General features: G+C 43.3%; 1 protein-coding gene across 1 annotated transcript in view; it reads right to left on the minus strand.

Moving 5' to 3' along the window:
- Positions 1-17,113, minus strand: part of LYST (lysosomal trafficking regulator) — a 124,633-nt gene that overhangs the window by 24,883 nt on the left and 82,637 nt on the right. Inside the window, 8 exon segments of the mRNA XM_025039064.1 lie at positions 820-960; positions 3,738-3,894; positions 5,103-5,169; positions 9,097-9,341; positions 12,277-12,429; positions 14,519-14,574; positions 15,945-16,006; positions 17,004-17,100. Coding sequence (XP_024894832.1) covers positions 820-960; positions 3,738-3,894; positions 5,103-5,169; positions 9,097-9,341; positions 12,277-12,429; positions 14,519-14,574; positions 15,945-16,006; positions 17,004-17,100 — 978 coding nt within the window.

Here is a 17,113-nt window from a genome sequence, read left to right on the forward strand (position 1 = left end):
ATAGATTTGACTAAGAGCCCCAAACTGAAAGCCACATGGCCGGGCCCCAAACTGCAGGTACTGGTTCCGGTCCCACGGGGATGCCAGGAAGCGTGCCCCAGGGGTCCGTGTGCGGCTTTGTTTATTAACAATTCTCCAAACAACTCCAGACGGGCCTGTTACTATAGAATGAAATTCTACAGTAATTTGCCCAACATTAACTTCTCTAAAGATCTAATTCTCGATTTCATATATTCCTAAAGGTCACATAAAATGTAGAATTGCGTAATATTGGAAAACAACCCAAAAATACCTCTTAAAGGGTTAATTGATCTTCTGTTAAAAGAACAGGTGAGGTTGGCCAAGATTGCTGGTCTCTCGCGTCACAGGAAATCTGATTTTCTTGTATAGTAACCCTTTTCGTTATTATATTTTTGGTTAGAGCGTTTCATTTCTAACTCAGTCATTCCTCATTAAATCACTGAGATTTTAGTTAATTTACACTGTGCTTTCAATAAATTCATGACTCATTTTTTAAAACAGTGAGCATATCTATAACCTTTGCCATCAGAAAAAATAAAGCAATTTCTGTAACAAAATCATAATACGTACTTACAAATACCTTTGATAGTTAAAAATTAGTTTTCCAAATGTATTTGGTCTTATAAAATACTTAAAATCCTTGAGCTCACTTGGAAATAAAATTATACACTTAATAAAGGTATTTCTCATTTATAGTCTCAAATTTTATAACTTACAAAAGCTACTTTTGTTTTTGGAAAATTATAAAATAGATACAAATCCTCGGAAACATAAATTGGAAACGATTTACTGTGATACCTTCTCGGTTAACGAGGAACTCTGGAAGATAGAAAAATTCTGGGATGAGTTCTTTCACGTCAGTCATGGATTCAAAAGATGACAGACGCCACGTTGTATTTGTAGAATGAAACGTTCTATCTGGAATGTCAAAACTTTGATCTATAAAGAAATACAAATAACGCAATTAAGACACAAAGACCTGATTCCATTTGAAGTCTGTCATCATTTATTTCTGCTACTTCAAAAAGATGTAAATGATGTTCATTTTGTTTGTCTGCAGTTTAAAAGACATTCATTTCTTGTTGAAAATAAATATTTCCATATGTAACTTGAGACCATGTCATGTCATTTTAAATCCGTATTACGTTTTCCTAGTTCACATACCTGGATGCATGTGTGTCACTTGTTTAATCGGTGACTTTCCACCCGAGTGGGACGAAGGTTCCCGGGGCGTCGCCCGCACATACTAGGTGCTCAGTGACGGTTTGTTTATTGAGTGAATGAATGATAAGGAAGTAAAATTAAAGTTCAAGTGGGCAAATGGTTTTTTCCCTATCAGAAAGCAATTATTCCTTCACTTCTAACTGTTAAGACTACTTTTCCTTCCTTTTTTTTGAGGGGAGGGCATCGCTTTTAGATATTCTAACTCTATGTTAAATAGTTAAGTATTATTTCTTATTTCTTATGAATGAAAATAGAACTAAGCGAGGAGTCTTCTTTGCTAAGCTGTTCTGGTGTAGACCATCGTAACTAATAACCGAGTTTCGACCCTTCTCTTTTCCGTCAACGGTTGTCAGACTCTAGCCACAGGCAGGCCGGGGACAGGAAGCGTGGCCCAGGCCCCTGAAGACGTCAGCAGTGGGGCCGCTTCTTAGGGACTGAGTCGGCTCCCTAAGACTCCTTGGAACAGGCAGAAAATCTGAGCACGTCTTGTCATTTGGAAACTGTCCCAGACCAACCTCAGCATCACGCAAGGCACCAGTGTAAAAGGCGAGCCAGCTCCCCGCGAGCTGCGCGGCTCTGCCGCCTTCGGGACTCGCTCACGCAGCGCGCTGCACGAGCACCGGCTGCTGCTCAGCAGTGCGAAGGAATGGTTTACAAGGGCCCTTCTCTCAGAAAGCAGGGAGGGCCACTTAAAAACGATCTCCTAACGCACTCAGGAACCAAAGCTACCAATCTACACGGATTGCAGGAAAGTTAGAGGCAGTTCTGTAAGTGAGTGGTGGAGTCACAGCATCTAGAGTGGAGGCTGCGGAACTGGGGTACAAGGAGGCACATGGGGGGTTCTGTTCCGAATTTTAGATTCTCTGCAGTTTCTTAGTTAAAAAAAGGTCACACCACAAATTCCTACGATGCACATGTTAAACCAGCAGCCCGTAGCCAGTAGCACTTCGCCTCCCACGGACACCTGGCACTGTCTGGAGACATTTTTGGTTCTCAGAGCCGGTCAGGGAGATGCCACCGGCATCCGGTGGGTGGAGGCCAGGGACACTGCTAACTGTCAGCATGCCCAGGACGCCCCGACAGAGGACTACGTGGCTCAAATGACTTACAGTGCCCAGACGTCTCAACCAGACGTCTAGAAATAAACCCAAAGCCAGCAGTAATCACTGAACGCCAATCAGATGGCACTGAATGGGGGCTGAGTGAGTCCCTGTCTTTTTAATTAACCGATCTTAAATACACAGTGAAGAGAACCTATCTTAATAACAACGTATGTAATAATAATTTAAAAATTTTACTTGGCTGGGACTTTCATATTGCATTAAAAGAATTGGAAGGCAGTGATGGTTCCGTTACACACCGCAGGGGTCCCAAACCACACCTGAAAATTCTTCTTCACCCTGACCGCCACTTTTTAATTAAGGCATTCACGAATCGGAACACGTCCAGAAAGATAATCAGAACATGACAGGTTTGGAAACCAAGCCAACAAGGATGGCTTGAACATTGGTTTTGAAGACTCCTTCCTCAGCACAGAAGCACAGAACTGTCCTGGTTATTTATTTATTTTTGCATTCTTGGCAGCAGCTGGGCTCAGACCTGGCACATAGAAGGCTCTCGACCTGATGTCAAATTAACTACGGATAATTAGCTTCGGGACAATCACCACTGGGAGGGAGAAAGGGGTCGGGACAGTAATCTTCGAATATTTGAACGGCTGTCCTGTGGAACATTTGTTTTGTGTACTCACAGAGGGAAATTTGTTTTGTGTACTCCTTCGAGGAGAGAGAATACAAAATTCACTCCTCTAAGAGCGCGCACGTGAGTGCGGCATTCAAAGAAGTTCCAGGAGGGCGGATAGACGAGTGGGTCCCGAGTCCACGAAGGACCGTGGGTGCCACGGGGACGGTGCAGAGCGAACGCCACGCTGCTCCCTGGAGACTGTGGGTATGTCCCTGTGTGCACACATGTCAGCAATCTCACCTCTGCCTGGCGTCCTCAGGCCTGCAGGCCGCCACTCAAAACACCGAGGTTGAGGGTTACTACCTGGATAAAAGTTACTGCGGCTAAGGTGGCAGTGTGGCTCTCCTAGGTTTATTAGGAGTTATTTATAAGAAATGACAACATGATGTAGGGCTCTCACACACCTTACGTGACCTGCAATCATTATTAAGTTAAACATCTTTACAAGTGAATTGCATATACTTTTAAAGGGTAAAGAAGGCAAATTTTAGGGTATGTGAACTACGTTGTAATTTTTAAAAGTGAATTCCGTTTTTATAAACTTAGACCTATTCAATTTGAAGCTAAAATCTGAGACATTTGCAAGACGATGTGGCTTACTGCAGAGTTTCTGAGAAGAATTTTGTTGGAGGAACACGCGGAATTCTCTTGCTGGGTCTGGCTGGTCTCAGACGCTCTCAGAAAGTTGCCACGCTCCCGAGGGCTTACCTTGACGCTCTCAGGAAGTCCCCACGCTCCCGATGGCTTACCTTGATAGGCCAGGAACATCCTGGTGAAGGGCGGCATCCTGACCAGGAAGTGCAGCACCGTGCCGCTGTTGGAGTAGTGGGAGCCGTAGTGGTAGGGCTGCACGGGGGGCAGGGGGTCGTCCTCGCGGGCTCCCTTGCGGTATTCTTCCTCCAGGTACTGAAGGGGACAGGGGGTCCAGAGACTTCAGGACGGCGAGCTCCGGGCGAAGCTGGGAGAGCCTCCCCTGTCTTCTCCTCCGTGCTCCCCCACTGCCCCTGTGACACCATCCTCCGCGGCGGCCCTCCCGCCTGCAGGGTCCCGGGGTCTCCTCCCAGTGCCTGGCTGAGGCCTGGCCACCCAGGAGGCATCGGCCCATCGGCGCCTCTCCCTGATCTGCACCTTCCCCCAGCTCCGCCGGCTCAGGGCCCCTGGTGTCTAAGCCCATGGAGCAGCCAGAGAACCAGAGCTGCTGCCACCACCAGACATGGCGGTGTCACCACGGGCTCAGGATGTGCGCTGTGCCCTCTGGAAGTGCTTTCCAGCAGTGCGACTGCACGGAAGTGGAAAACCATCACGCGTAACATTTATGGCCGTTTTGCGGGGTAGTTCCACAGAGATGAAGGACCCTGGTGATTTCCCACCACTCCTGTCTTCCCACCCACATATTAATCTGTCACCCTTCTCATCTCCCAGGGCTGCTGCCTGGCTCTGATGACGAGGTCAGGTGACGCTGAATTTCTGGAGTCACTTCTCCTTAATCCCCACAGCACTGCCCCATTGTCGACGACAGAGAACCAAGCAGTGACAGTTATAACATGTTGGAGGGAACTTTCTGGAACGCTGACATGAAACAAAGTGGTGAATGTGACGATACTGTTGTGAAGGATGCAGCATGCGACTAATGCGTTTGCTTGAATTCCGAACAGATTCATTAATATTAATTTCGCAGATGTAATTCATTTCTATTTTTAAACTTCAAAAATCTGATAATTTCTGTTAATATAGCGATGCATAATTGGCTGACTATGAATAAGAAGGGATTACGGTACATCACAGATACAGTGATCCTGTCACAGAAATAACTTGGGTTACACAAAATGCATCTCTGGGAATCTGTGAGTTTTATAAGGAATATAGTTATCTCTATTTTTCAATATGACAATGGAGATTAACTTCTAATTTATGCCACAAGAAGCGTACTTCTTTTTCTGGGCAAAGTATTTTCAGAGAATTGAGATAGAGAATAATATTTAAAGGCATGAGATTTCCAGTTATCTGTCAGTCAAACCACAAGGAAATGAAAAACAGAAAAATCAGGTAAAACAGGAGTCTATAAAACAAAACTCGTTTTCATTTATCAAAATATGAAGAAAAACTAAACCTACCTTGTACGTGTCCACATAACGATCTTCTTTTTCTTTATACTGCACAGCGATGGGCTTGGAGAGGTTTCTACAACGGAAGAGATGATGGAAAAACAGGAAATATTTTGATACTGTCAGGATTAAGCTGCCTAGACGTTTGCATCCTTTATGTAAAAAAGCGATAGAAAAAGTCCTTGCTGACTAGTGCTTTCACGTGTTGCTTTGCACCTAATGGTCACCATTCAAAATGACCATGTCACAAACTACCAGGGTAGAATTCTCCAAACAGATCCAGCCGGCACCGGCAGTTCCGGGCTTAGCGCAGCTTCTGCGAGAGGAGCTGCCGTCCCCTCACCCGTCACGTCTTCAGAATCACGCCCGGTGCGGCCTGCCAAGCCCTGGGGGTCCCGTCCCCACTTCGCAGTCCCACAGTGAAGAGCGAGGGGCGGTTTGGACAGTCGAACCCTGTCTGCCCAGCCAGATACTGGTATATCTATCTGTTTTTGATAATTATTTCCGAGAGAGATTGAAATTAGTGATAGGAAACATACTAGTTTCGTTTTTGAGACTTTTCTAATCCTAAAGACTTTGCTAAAAAGTAAAAACAGTTTTATAGGATAAACATGAATTCACATGCCAAAATAGGGAAAATCATGTTTAAAATCCTGGCATAAAATTTTTCCTAAATAGCCTAACTAGGTTATTTTGAACACAATACTTACTGTTGTGACTAAAAAATCAGAAATTACTGATGAGCAAACAGAATGAGGCAAAAGTCAGCCACAGGGCTGCTACCACGGGCACGTTTGGCGTCACCCTTCCAGATGTTTCCCTGCTTGTCTTCGTATGCATTTCACTTTAAAATAAAAAGAACATCTTTGCCTGCCTATCATATACGTTTCTACAATATAATTTTTAATGGCTGCAACATATAATAATTTTCTCAAACCTAGTGTTGGGCATGTTGGTTGTTTCTAAATTTAGGCACTTTAAAAAATGACGTGAGGACTATCCTCAGGGCTAAATCTTTGCCTGGGGTGACAGGCGCCATCGTCGGCAGTGGACCAGACAAGTCGCGTTCCTGCCTCACGAAACTCACTTCCAGTGGGAACCTTTCTGGCAGAGCATCTGCCTCAACCTTAAGTATTTCCTGAGAAGAAGTCCTGGAAGCTAAATCTCTAACACAGAGTATGCACACTGAAGAGTTTATTCCCTGGCTATACACTACTGATATCAGTAGTGTATAAATTTAAATGTCCGTCAGCAATGTGTAAAAATGTCTAAAATATAAATAATGTGCATTTGTTCTTTTCAAATCGACGAATACATTAAACTGAATCTGATTTCTCAAAACCTGTCTGAATTAGGCCTACCTTTCAGCAGTGATAATTAAAATACCCTAATACACCAAGTAGAACAATTGTAGTCAATTTTTCTTTAAACTAAATAAGAGAATTTTTTAAAATTAAAGTATAATTGACATACAACATTATATTAATTTTAGGTGTACCAATGGTCCAATATTTAGATATATTGCTAAACGATCACAATATGTATAGTTAACGTAGATCACCACACATAGTTGCAGAATTTTTTTCTTATGATGAGAACTTTAAAGATTTATTTTTTTAGCAACTTTCAAATATGTAATACAGCGTTATTACATATTTGATAGTTACATGCTGTACAGTGACTCCAGAAATAGTTACATGCTGTACATCACAGCCCAGGACTTATTTATTTCATAACTGGAAGTTTATACCTTTTGAGCCCTCTACCCATTTCACCTGACCCCCATCCTCTGCCTCTGGCAACCATCAGTCTGTTCTCTGTACCTGTGACCTAGGTTTTTTGATTTTTTTTTTTTTAGGTTCCAGATATAAGTGACATCATATGATATTGGTCTTTCTTTGACTTATTTTACGTAATGTCCTCAAGTTCCGTCATGTTGATGTAAATGGCAAGATTTCATTCTTTTTCTATGGCTGAACACTACTTCATTGGACCGTAGGTTGTTTCTGTATCTTGAAAACCATCTGAACTAGGCCTAGATTGCGATTGTAAATAGCGCTGCAATGAACATAAGGAGGCATATATCTTTTCGAGTTGGTTTTTTCATTTTCTTCAGATAAATATGCAGAAGTTGAACTGATGGGTCACACGGTGGTTCTATTTTTAATTTTCTGAGGAACCTTCATACAGTTTTCCATAGCGGCTGCACCAATCACATTCCCACCAGCAGTACATGGGGGTCCCTTTCTCCACAGCCTCGCCAATACTGGTAGCCAGAGAATTTTTTTAACTAAATAAACAGAATATTCCCTCATCTACTAGGACTATTTGATTACACTAAAATGCAATTCATTCATGAAAGGAAGAATAAAAGTCTAATTCTTTTCCTTTAATTGCCAAATTTCAAAAGTAAGAAATCGGTGCCTTAGTTAGATCCAATGATGGCCAATGAGTTTAGTTTTGCTTTGTTTTTTGGGCCTTCAAAATATATCGTGATTAATTTTTTTTTTTTAAATTTAAATGTGTTTCAACCAAGTGGCAGCCATTATTCTTTTTGACGCTCAGATTGTCCTATCTTTAGCCGTGAGAGCTACTTGGAATCGGCTCTGAGTCCTTTATTTTTTTTAACTGTGGTAAAAAACACACAACACAAAGTTTACCATCACAACCATCCTCAAGCGTACAGTCCAGTCGTGTTAACAGTATCTGCACTGTTGTACAGCAGATCTCTGGGATCTTTCATGCTGTACCTCTGAACTACAGCCGCCCTCCCCTCCCCTCCCTCTCTGCCTCCCAGTAAGCACCGCTCCCCTCTCTGCCTCTGTGAGTCTGACTACCCTAGACAACTCGTGTAAGTGAATCGCACAGTACTTGTCTCTTTGTGGCCGGCTCATTCTACTCCACTTAGCACAATGTCCCCGAGGTTTATCCACGTTGTAGCATATGACAGGACGTCCCTCCTTCTTAAGGCTGAATAACATTCCCTTGTATGGATGTACCACACTTCCCCATCCATTCACCCATAGCTGCCTCCACCTCTTGGCTACCGTGAATAATGCTGCGACGAACACGGGTGTGCAAATATGGCTTTTTGATAAGATTATATGTTTCCTTGCTCTCTGACGCGACAAAATATCTCAGGCTCACCCTGTATGTTTTCTTCTAATAAACGTATGAGAAATGAGAGAACAGGAAATCACCATTTTATAACCCCTAGTGAAATAAGTGACTCGAGCAGTAATCATCCATGAGAGAAACAGGTTTAGTGGGAGCCTGGACCCACACATCCACCTGAGCACCATTAGAGCGGGATGCCATAAGCCTCTGACAGAGGCGACGTGAAGTTCTCACCATTGCCCGTGCCGAAAAGAAGTTGAACCTGAACCTAAGCAAGCATTTAGAACAGAATTTCCGGTCTCTAGGAAATACAGAGGCTAGGGGGAAAAGGCTAAATGCTAACATGGAATGAGGGACATCCCACAAGATAAACGCCCTGTTTTTTTCAACAAGTCAATGTTAGAAAGAAAGACAGAGAAAAATACATACACAAAGATGAAGGTTGTTCTAGACGACTTTGTAGATACAGCAACCAAGGGTGACAATGGGCCTGACTCAAGAAAATCGACCATGAAAAGACATCTTTGACATCATCAAGAGACATGTGAAAGTGGACTGGATATTAGATGACACCATGAAATTATTGTTAATTTTCTTAGATATGATAAGGGAACTCTGGTTATGTAAAAAAAATTCTATCTTTTTCATAAGAGATGTGTACTGAAGAACATAGGAGTGACGTAACAAGACGTCTGCCACTCGTCTTAAATGAAAAAGATGCGAGTTTGGCAAACATCTTCGCAATTGTTGAGTTGGGTGATGGACATATGGGGGTTCATTACATATTCATTCCATCGTGTGCATATCTGAAAATTCTCAAGATATAAACTGGAATGAAATGAACACAGCACACTGGCGGAGCTGAACGCGAGGACACTGTGGTTACCTGTAGACAGCCGGGTCGCTGAGGTCGAGGGTCTCGCTGACGTAGTCCGCCAGAATGAACGGGAACACCGGGTACTGCATGAGATCATTGAAGGACCGGCCGGCATGTTTGTTCAAGTGAGTCAGATACTCAAAATTAGTAATCTGCCCAGTGTACCACAGATTCGTCAGGGCGGTGATGTTGCCGTATTCCAGAAGGTTAGGCAGGTTGTTCGTTAGGATGCTGTGGTACACATCGTCACGAACCTGCAAGGGCAGGAGAAAGACTTAACTTTTAGGCTTAGTGACACCTTCCTGCAAAGGACCCGAGGAAGCACAGGCACGCTGCAGACCTTGAGTCTGCCGAGGAAGGACGTTTTGCCCAATCGCGCAGACCAGCGGGGGACCGAGATTCGGAAGCAGACCCAGATGCAGGCCTAGATGCAGGCCTGGAAGCAGGCCCGGATGCAGGCCCGGATGCAGGCCCGGATGCAGGCCCGGATGCAGGCCTCCCGCCAAAGGCGGGCTCGCGCCGCCCTGCAGATGCAGGCCTGGAAGCAGGCCCGGAAGCAGGCCCGGATGCAGACCCGGATGCAGGTCCAGATGTAGGCCTCCCGCCAAAGGCGGGCTCGCGCCGCCCTGCCATGCTGCTGGAGGATCTACCTGCTCAGCAGAAACTAAGAACCATTCGTATAGAAAAGTCACTTACCTACCGGTCCTAAACATCTTTTGCATCTAAATAAACGCAACATGGTGTAGAAAAAAGAGCACCGTTTTCTGAATTAGACAGACCTGGTGTGTTTTCCTGATTAAATCCTTTGTGCTGCACTTACAATATCTGTGACATGGGGTAATAATATGTACTTCATGAGCATGAACTAAAATATCCTATGTAAAAGAAGATGTTTGATTTTCACTACTGACCGAACACTAATATATAAACTATCTTTTTAGAGATTCACAAATGTAGTCACAGAAGAGGAGTATTCTGATTTCTTTTAAAGCAATAAAATGATCGGTAATAAATGGAAAAAAAAAATAAGTCAGGCCTTTGCTATAAAGGCATTTGAAATATGCATCTTAAATGTGCATGTGCTTCAGGCTTAGGAAGAAGAGACACAGACGTGGACAGAGACAGTCCTAACAGCGAATGAGAAGAAGGAGCTACAGTTATGAGCCAGGCGAGGTCACGGAGTGTCTAAGAACCTGAGCCTGGAAATATGTTTCACAGCAGCGTGAGCAGACTTAATACTACTGAACTGTACGCTTAAAAATGGTTAGTGTTATAAACCTTATGTTACACATATTTTTTTACCTTAAAAAAATAATAGGTTCAAAGGAAAAAAAAAACAAACTCCAAACCAAACCAAAACCAAAACCTAAAGCTATGGTCTAAATCTGAAGATTGCCAACTGCTGAAGCTAAGGCTGATGGAAGGGGGTTTATGACGGTCCGCATGACAAACTCGGCAAGAAAAAGGGCGCATTCATTCATTCGACAAATATCTACTGGGCACTGATGTGCCAGTATGGTCAAGGCGAAGCTGCAGCATCGAACCAAAGCCCTTTGATCCTAGTGGGCGGGCAACGCTGGGCAATATCAATCCTACAGAGAAACACGGAGCAAAGCAAAGGAGCTAAGGGAGGCTTGGGGGCAGGAGTGAGACAGGGGTCGATATTTAGAGCAGTCAGGGAAGGTCTCTCTGAAAAGGAGACACTTGATCAGGGAATCGGGAAAAAGCAAGGGGGCGAGTCCCGTGGGTTTCTAGGAGGAAAAGCTTTCCAGGCAGCATTCAGAGCGCAGGGAGGGCAAAGGCCCGAGGCGTCGCGCACCAGCTAGGCTCCAGGAAGCCGCCAGGCACGGAGCAGACGGAGTGCGGGATGGGGTGGTAGCAGGTAAGGCCAGAGTTAACGAGGTGCCAGAATGTACAACCCTTTGTCAGGCCTTTGTGAAGGGACTCTGGCTTTAACCAAGGGACACAGGGAGCGATCGGAGGGCTCCGAGCAGAGGAATGGCATGATCTGACATCATACTTCAGCTGCCGCGCTGAGAACAGTGTAAGGGACGGGGTCGGGTGGAAGCAGGGAGGCCAGTTAGCAGGCCAGGGCAGTGGTTCAGGCGAGTGATGACAGTGGCTTAGCCCAGATGGTAGCAGCGGAAGTGCTTAGAGTCTGGACGCATTTTTCAGTGGGGAGCCAACGGGACTTCCTGATAGAGCAAATGCGGGGCTCAGGGATAGGAGGGGCCCGGGTACTCCCACGGTTTCTGGCATTTATTGGGACGAGGAGAACTGCAGAGAGATTTGGGGGAAGAGCAGAAGTTCAGTTTTGCACATGTTAAATTTGAGATGCCAATTAGGCTTCCAAGTGGAGACTCAGTAGGGAGTTCAGTGTTTGCAGCTCAGGGGAGAGGCTGGGGTAGAGGTGTGCATCGACAAGCTGTCAGAACACAGACAGTATTTGAAGCCGCCAGGCAGGATGAGAAGAGAAGAGGTCTGAAGAGTGAGCACTGAGCCCCAGAGGGAGGAGGGGGCCTCAGCAGTGGGACTGAATAGGGGCAAAGCCGAGGCTGAGAACTGAGAAAGAGACGACCCAGAAGCCCAGGTGGTCTGCCTTCTTCGCTTCTCTTGAATTTTTTTGAAGAAAGAGAATAATCGGCAGTGTCAAGTGCTGTGGACAGGCCCGGTAAGAGGAGGACTGAGAAATGTGACCAGAGGGTTTAGCTGCATGGAGCAGTCACTGGTGACTCTGGCCAGGGAAATCTAGGGGGTGCTGAGAAGGGAACCGGCTGGGCCGCTCACGCAGAGACCTGCAACAGACACGGCTTTTTCCAGAGGTTTTCTGTGACGGAGAGGGGACAAAGAGCAGCTGAGGGGCGTGGGGCCGAGAGGCTTTGCGACAGTCGAAAGACGTTTAAACTACTCCTTTCGGGTTGGTTCTGCATCCGCTCGGTTATTTTTTGCAGATACAGTCACTTGGGGGAATCGAAATTGAATACAGTTTTGAAGGACAAAAATAATCCTAAAATAAACAAGGGTTTACTTTAATTAGACTTAGAAAGAAGGCGATTTTTATTTGATTTCATAAACTTTCAGTGAATGAAAGTTTAAATAAGTTGAACCTTCACTTAAGCAGTGTGAGTAGAGTTACACTGGTCCCATAATCACTTCCGAAAATACATCTATTAATAAAGCCAAACTTACCTTGGTGTTATCAAACGCCAGCAGGAGTGTCCTGCCATTTGTTAAGAAGATTTCCACGGCATTATCTCTCAACTGCCACCAACGCTTGTGAACTTCTTTGATTTCTTCATAGGTCCAGGAAAATGATGCCGGTTCCAACTCTCCCTGAAGGCTCTAGCACAAAGGAAAGAGAAGAAAGTGCTTGCTTTACGTGAAATGTAAATAATCATTTTCATTTTAGATTTTAAAAAAAGAACACAATGCAACAGAAAGTCTGCCTTTTATGGAAAAATGGCAGATCAGAGTCTCAGAACATCCTCCCACTACTAAACATTTCGAAATGCTGAATAACATTCAGAGAATTTTTTTTATTAATAGATTTTATTTTTGTTTTTAATAGATTATTTTTCAGTACTTTTAGGTTTAAGAAAATTGAGCAGATAGTACGGAATTTCCACATATCCCTCTCCGCACTCAGTTTCCCTGTTATTAACATCTCGTGTTAGTGTCGTGCGTTTGTTACAATTGATGAGCCAATATTAATACATCGTCCCTAACTAAAGTCCGCAGTTTACATCGGGGCTCACTCAGCCTTGGTGCTATACAGTTCTATGGGTTCTGACAGATGTCTAATGAGATCCACCACTCCTGTATCACACAGAACAGTTTCGCTGCCCTAAAATTCCCCTGTGCCCCATCTATTCATCCCTTCCGCCCCCCGAACTCCTGTCAATCACTGATCTTTTTACTGTCTCCACAGTTTTCCCTTTTCCAGAATGTCACAGAGTTGGAATCATACAGTATGTAGCCCGTTCAGACTGACATCTTCTACTAAGCAAATATTCTCTTAAATGGATAGCTGAGCTTGCAAGAAACTTAGGGAAATGAAATATCCGAGAGTCGAAAATAAAAGGAAATTTGAAAAACAGAGTAAGGAGGAAGTGACTGTGGTCTATGTATGCTTTACCATGCACTGGCCCCCAACTAATTTTTAAAAGTAGCGTCAGGACATATGTTACGAAATAAATGTTTTGATGAAAATGTAATATTCTCATACTTAAAACTGAATTCCTCCTTGTTTAACTTCAACATTAAACATACATTCAATTTAACAGACGTCTGTTTAGCATGGACAGGGGAGATGCTCCGCATGAAATCAATCTGTATGAGATGAAAAGCGGCATAGATATTCGTACACACATCTAAATATTTGTAAGATAGCAAATGTCACATGTGAAGTAAGAACAAATGCTATAAAGCACAAAGGAAGGAAGGGTCCTGCAATCCACTTAAAAGGAAGAGTATTTTTAGGAGAGTTTTAAAGGAAGACGATGTCGTCTTTGGACCCAGAATAACGTTGCCTCATATATCAACTATTCCTTTGTTGTTAAAATAACAACATGAAAAATAACAAAACTATACTTTTACTAACTGGTATAAATGCTGTGGTAATTGCTATTAAATCATGAAAGAATGTCTACAATTTTGAAGGCTACATTAAATATTTTTATAATTTTTTTATATTATTTGTTTTACAATGAAATTTTATACGTTCACTCATTAATTTCTTTGCATCAACATGTATCCACCATTAAACCATACATAATCTTATTTGGTATATCCTTAAGGAATTTCTGGCTTTAGACCTTTTCAGAAACAAAAAGTCTTTCTCCTATTACAAGGCTTTCAAAACCATGTGAGAGAACTCAAACGGATGAAAAGCTTTACTATATAAAAAATGCTAAATGTCTAACCAATGTACTGTATACTTGAAATTAACAATAAAATAAAATTTTTAAAAAATGCGAAATAAGAGTCTTTGTATTTTCTGATTAATATCAGTATTCCAAAAGACTAAAATGATGATTACTATGCATTGTGAATATAAGAATAACTTAAGTTATTCAATTGCATAATGTTTTCCTTTCTTTTCGAAGGGAAGAGTGCTTGATAGCAAACGGGGGTGGCCGGGAGTAGGTATCTGTTGCTCCTGAGGACAGCGAGGACAAAGGACGGAGGAGCACAGGGAGCCTGACCCGTCGCGCCACCTGCCATGAGACTCAGATCGGGAGCCAGCAGAGACGGTGTGGTCTTCTTTTAAAAGTATTTAAAAAATCTTTGGAATTCAGACAAATCTACACATAGAGTGATGACAATAAGTGAGCTCTAATAGCTCCACCTGCTATCTGGTGACATTGATTTTATACATTTTGGGGAATTTGTGCAGATTTAATTAGTGCAAACTTATTAACCTTCTACTTACCGAACTTTCGACTGCATCAGAAGCATTGTCTTCCACAAAATACATCCCACATTTACCTGCAGAAGATAACTGTGGATGAGTTTAAAAATGCATGCGCATTGTGACCTGATGTGGTTCTAAGTTCGCCCCCTGGAGTCTGTGGCCTGAATTCGCATCCCAGCACCTGACACAGGCCCTGACACTCGGTACCTGTTTCTGAACAGCGTCCGTGAGAGCTCAGGCAGGCGGCTCAGCTTCTTTGTGTCTTAGTTTTCTTATAAAAACAGCGGGGTAGGGAGAGGACTCTATCTCACAGAGTTACTATGAGAATTAACTTAGACTATGTGTACAACGCTTATTAATAATGCCTGGCACTCGGTGCTAACAAATGGCCATTTATTATTATCAGTATTCTCCCTGTTACTAGCGTATTATATTGCCTGATTTTGCTACACATTAACTGAAGCTGTAAACCAAATTTTCTAGCAAAAGAGGAATCCTTAATGATTTTGCCTACTTAAACACTCGATAGGGCAGAAAGGTTTTAAAAAATCATCCCCAACTTTCCCTGCTTCACAGGCTGTTGGTACCACATGTCCCTACGTCACGTATCTGAAGTGGTAGAAGCTGCTCGGGGCTCCACGCTGTGTGCTGCTCACCCTGGGGCCTGGGCATGGCTGGCACAGAGAGGGACGCTGTCTCCGTCGTGTGACTCTGGGCCTGGCAAGCTCAGAACCCTGCATTCGGGACTGGGGGTGTAGTGTTAGCCTATAGCAATGACTCTCAAATTTGAGGCTCATCAAAATGCAGATTGCTGGGCCTCATCTGGAGTTTCAGATTTCGTCATCCTGGGCTGGGGCCCGAGAATGTGCATTTCTAAAACGTCCACGTGATGCTGATGTTCTTGATTTGGGGACTGCGCTTTGAGGACAACTGGCCCACAGCATACAAATTAGTTTTTAAGGGAATAGTGGTATAACTTCATTCCTTCATATCTTGAAGGAAAACATTTCTCACCAAATGTAACTATACAGTTATCTAGAGATCAACAATCTTGGCCTTTCTCAGAAGTACAACAGGAAATACAAATTAGGAATCTCGAGGTGGATACATTCCTCATGCATAGGTATCTCTGTTAAAATAGTAGGCACATAAGTATACTAATAATTCTTTGCTTTAAAAATAAAAATTGATATACGATAAAAGGAATGATTAAATATAAAAATGTACACTCATGAAGTCAACTTTATAAAAATTAATGCTATTCATGTGCTTTTCACAAAATAAGACTGTTTCTTCACACTCACATGTCATAGGCATTACATATAATGTTAAGTCAAAATAACCTACATGATGCTAGAGAGTGTATCTCACTTAATGGCAGTGTGTCATCTAAGTATAAAATAAGTCAGAGTGAACATGTGTAACTCTTCGAAATGTGACTTACCTAGTAACAATTCACCAGCTGTCTCTCTAGATGGTGCAACGCTGATACATCTTCGATTCACTCTGTCAAAACATCTAAAATTACTACGATTAAATGTTTTGACCATTTTTAAAAAGTATAAGCTTTATTTTATCTAGTAAAAGACTTCAGCAAAGCGAACCAGAGTTTCAAGCACATGATGTCTTGTCAAAACTCACATAAAAATATTATCTTATTTTTTAACATTCTAGTAGAGGAGAAAAACGACTGAAAATTTTAGAAAAGACTAATAATCCCTATACTCTGTATGCAGAATACAAGGATTCAGTTATTTAAGAGGGACTTCGATCATTTATATTTTCCAGTAAATAAGGTAACACTGGTTCATGCCTCTGATGCTTCAAACACATAAAAGACGCCTAGCATTCTAGGAAAAACAGGAGACCTATAGTCAGAAAAGTTCCTCTATTCTTCAGTCAAGTCACTTATGTTCTCTGAGTCTCAGATTTTCATCTATAAAATGGGCATGATAATAAGTGACCCATTTACTAGGGGACAATGCTATGATACAGTGGGTGTGAGTACCTTCCTCGTGTAAAAAAGATAGGGAAACCGACACAGAGAGTAACTTCCCCAAGATCAGACAGCGAGGTGGGGGGGGCCCAGATCACACGCTGGGTGGCCCCTGCCGCCACCAGCAGTGCCGTCGACTTCACAGAGCTGTCAGAAAGGCCACCTGCAGAAACACACGTGCGCCGACGAGGGCCAGAGAGAGGCCGAGGGCCAGAGAGAGGCCGAGGGCCAGGGAACCCCTCCCGTCGGGAGTGTCACCGACGAGGGCCAGAGGTGACAGAGGACGAGGGCCAGAGCGAGGACGAGGGCCAGGGAACCCTTCCCAACTGGGAGTGTCTTTTCCTTCTGGATTTGGCCATTCAACTTTGTCCACCCTTGAACCACGTTTAGGACTTTTCCTGAAACCACAGCATTATCTAAAATAAATACGACACAGGCACTACCACAGATGGGAAAATCTTTAACTCCTTCGACAAAAGAGAAGACGTCTCATGGATTCCAAGTTACCTTATAGATTCACTTGCAGCTTTGTCCTTTACGGTAGAAGAGAAAGAAGAATGAGTTTTGTCTTCGAAGAGGTAAGACAGTGGCGGTCTGACCAGATCTGCGGAGGAAAG

The sequence above is a fragment of the Pteropus alecto genome, unplaced genomic scaffold (assembly GCF_000325575.1).
Source record: "Pteropus alecto unplaced genomic scaffold, ASM32557v1 scaffold189, whole genome shotgun sequence".
NCBI lineage: Eukaryota > Metazoa > Chordata > Mammalia > Chiroptera > Pteropodidae > Pteropus > Pteropus alecto.